The 1,187-nt window shown below is 44.8% G+C and overlaps 1 protein-coding gene across 1 annotated transcript; it reads right to left on the bottom strand.

The window, feature by feature from the left end:
• Positions 1–387: 387 nt before the first annotated feature.
• On the bottom strand, positions 388–1,187 carry triap1 (TP53 regulated inhibitor of apoptosis 1). Its single transcript, XM_022219385.2, has one exon. The coding sequence runs from the start codon at positions 1,082–1,084 to the stop codon at positions 860–862; it is 225 nt and encodes a 74-aa protein (XP_022075077.2). The 5' UTR covers positions 1,085–1,187; the 3' UTR covers positions 388–859.

The raw sequence follows: 1,187 nt of genomic DNA, 5'->3' as shown, positions 1-1,187 counted from the left end.
AACAGTTACATTTGTATAAATAAAACTTTAGCTGCAATGTTAGTCTAAATACAATAACATTAGCAACAATTTCAAGTCATTTTGAAGTTGTTTACATTCATTTTAGGCCAGTTTTGAATAATTATGGGTAACTCTCAAACTTTAATGGACAAGTCACAATTCATTTTTGATAAATTTGGAGTCAGATTTTACCTACATGGGCCGTTTTTCTCATTAATTTTGCAGTTCATGTGGAACTCGCATGATCTGAATCTCCTAAAGTGATGGTGCGATGGAAAATGAAAGTTTTCTGTCAAACAGTACCAGCATGATCAGTTGGTTTACTTGTCATTGCACTTGTTGAGACACCAGGAAGTGTAGCAGGAACAAAACACAACACAAGTCCTATTCTGACCAGCTTTGTCCACCTTTAATTTAAGATTTGTAAAAAGCAAAAAGTAGATTTCAGTAGAGGCATACTTATTGTTAAATGTGAACAGTTAGAGCACAGGTTGTCTTTATTTTCTGATTCCTCTGCTTTATTAGTCTGCGGTGTAGGAAATGTTTGGCTACTTCCGGGTTCTCTGATGTTTGGCTCCAGCAGCAGTTTAAGTTCAGATTTTGGGGCCCCAAACAGCATCTTTGTGCTTCAGAGGACCCTGCAGGGCCCCATCCAGCCCCGCCACATTCTTCATGTTTAAGAACTGAAGCTACAAACAGAAGAAGATTTTAATAGAAAAGCTCAAAGTTAAGTCAAAAGGCTTCCTCCCATTCTGCAGCTTATCCGCTTCTGCGCATGCTCAGTGGGCCTCGTGGACTCCAGTAGGTCACCGTCAGTGCGGGTATCGATCTGATTATCGGTGATCTATCCCACCCTCCATCAGCTCTCCGGTTTGTCCTTGTTGGGCCCCATGAACTCCACCCCGTCCACCGGGATGTCCTTCTCCTTGATGGCCTTCTGCACGCAGCACTGGTACCGGCGGAACGTCTCGGTGCACGGGTCCCCGCTCCGGTCCCCCTTCAGGAACTTCTCGGCAAACCAGCGGTTGAAACACTGGTCGTACTCCCGCTTCAGGTCGGTACAGGCCTCCCCGACGCTGTTCATCTCTGGTAACGAACCGAAAAACGGAGGATCGACGAACGGAGAAATTATGCTGGTGTTTTCAAACCGACAGCAGAGTGGACATGCGCATTGCTTGACTTTCCTT

Source organism: Acanthochromis polyacanthus, chromosome 13 (genome assembly GCF_021347895.1).
Source record: "Acanthochromis polyacanthus isolate Apoly-LR-REF ecotype Palm Island chromosome 13, KAUST_Apoly_ChrSc, whole genome shotgun sequence".
In the NCBI taxonomy this organism is placed as follows: domain Eukaryota; kingdom Metazoa; phylum Chordata; class Actinopteri; family Pomacentridae; genus Acanthochromis; species Acanthochromis polyacanthus.
This window is presented reverse-complemented; position numbering and strand designations above follow the sequence as displayed.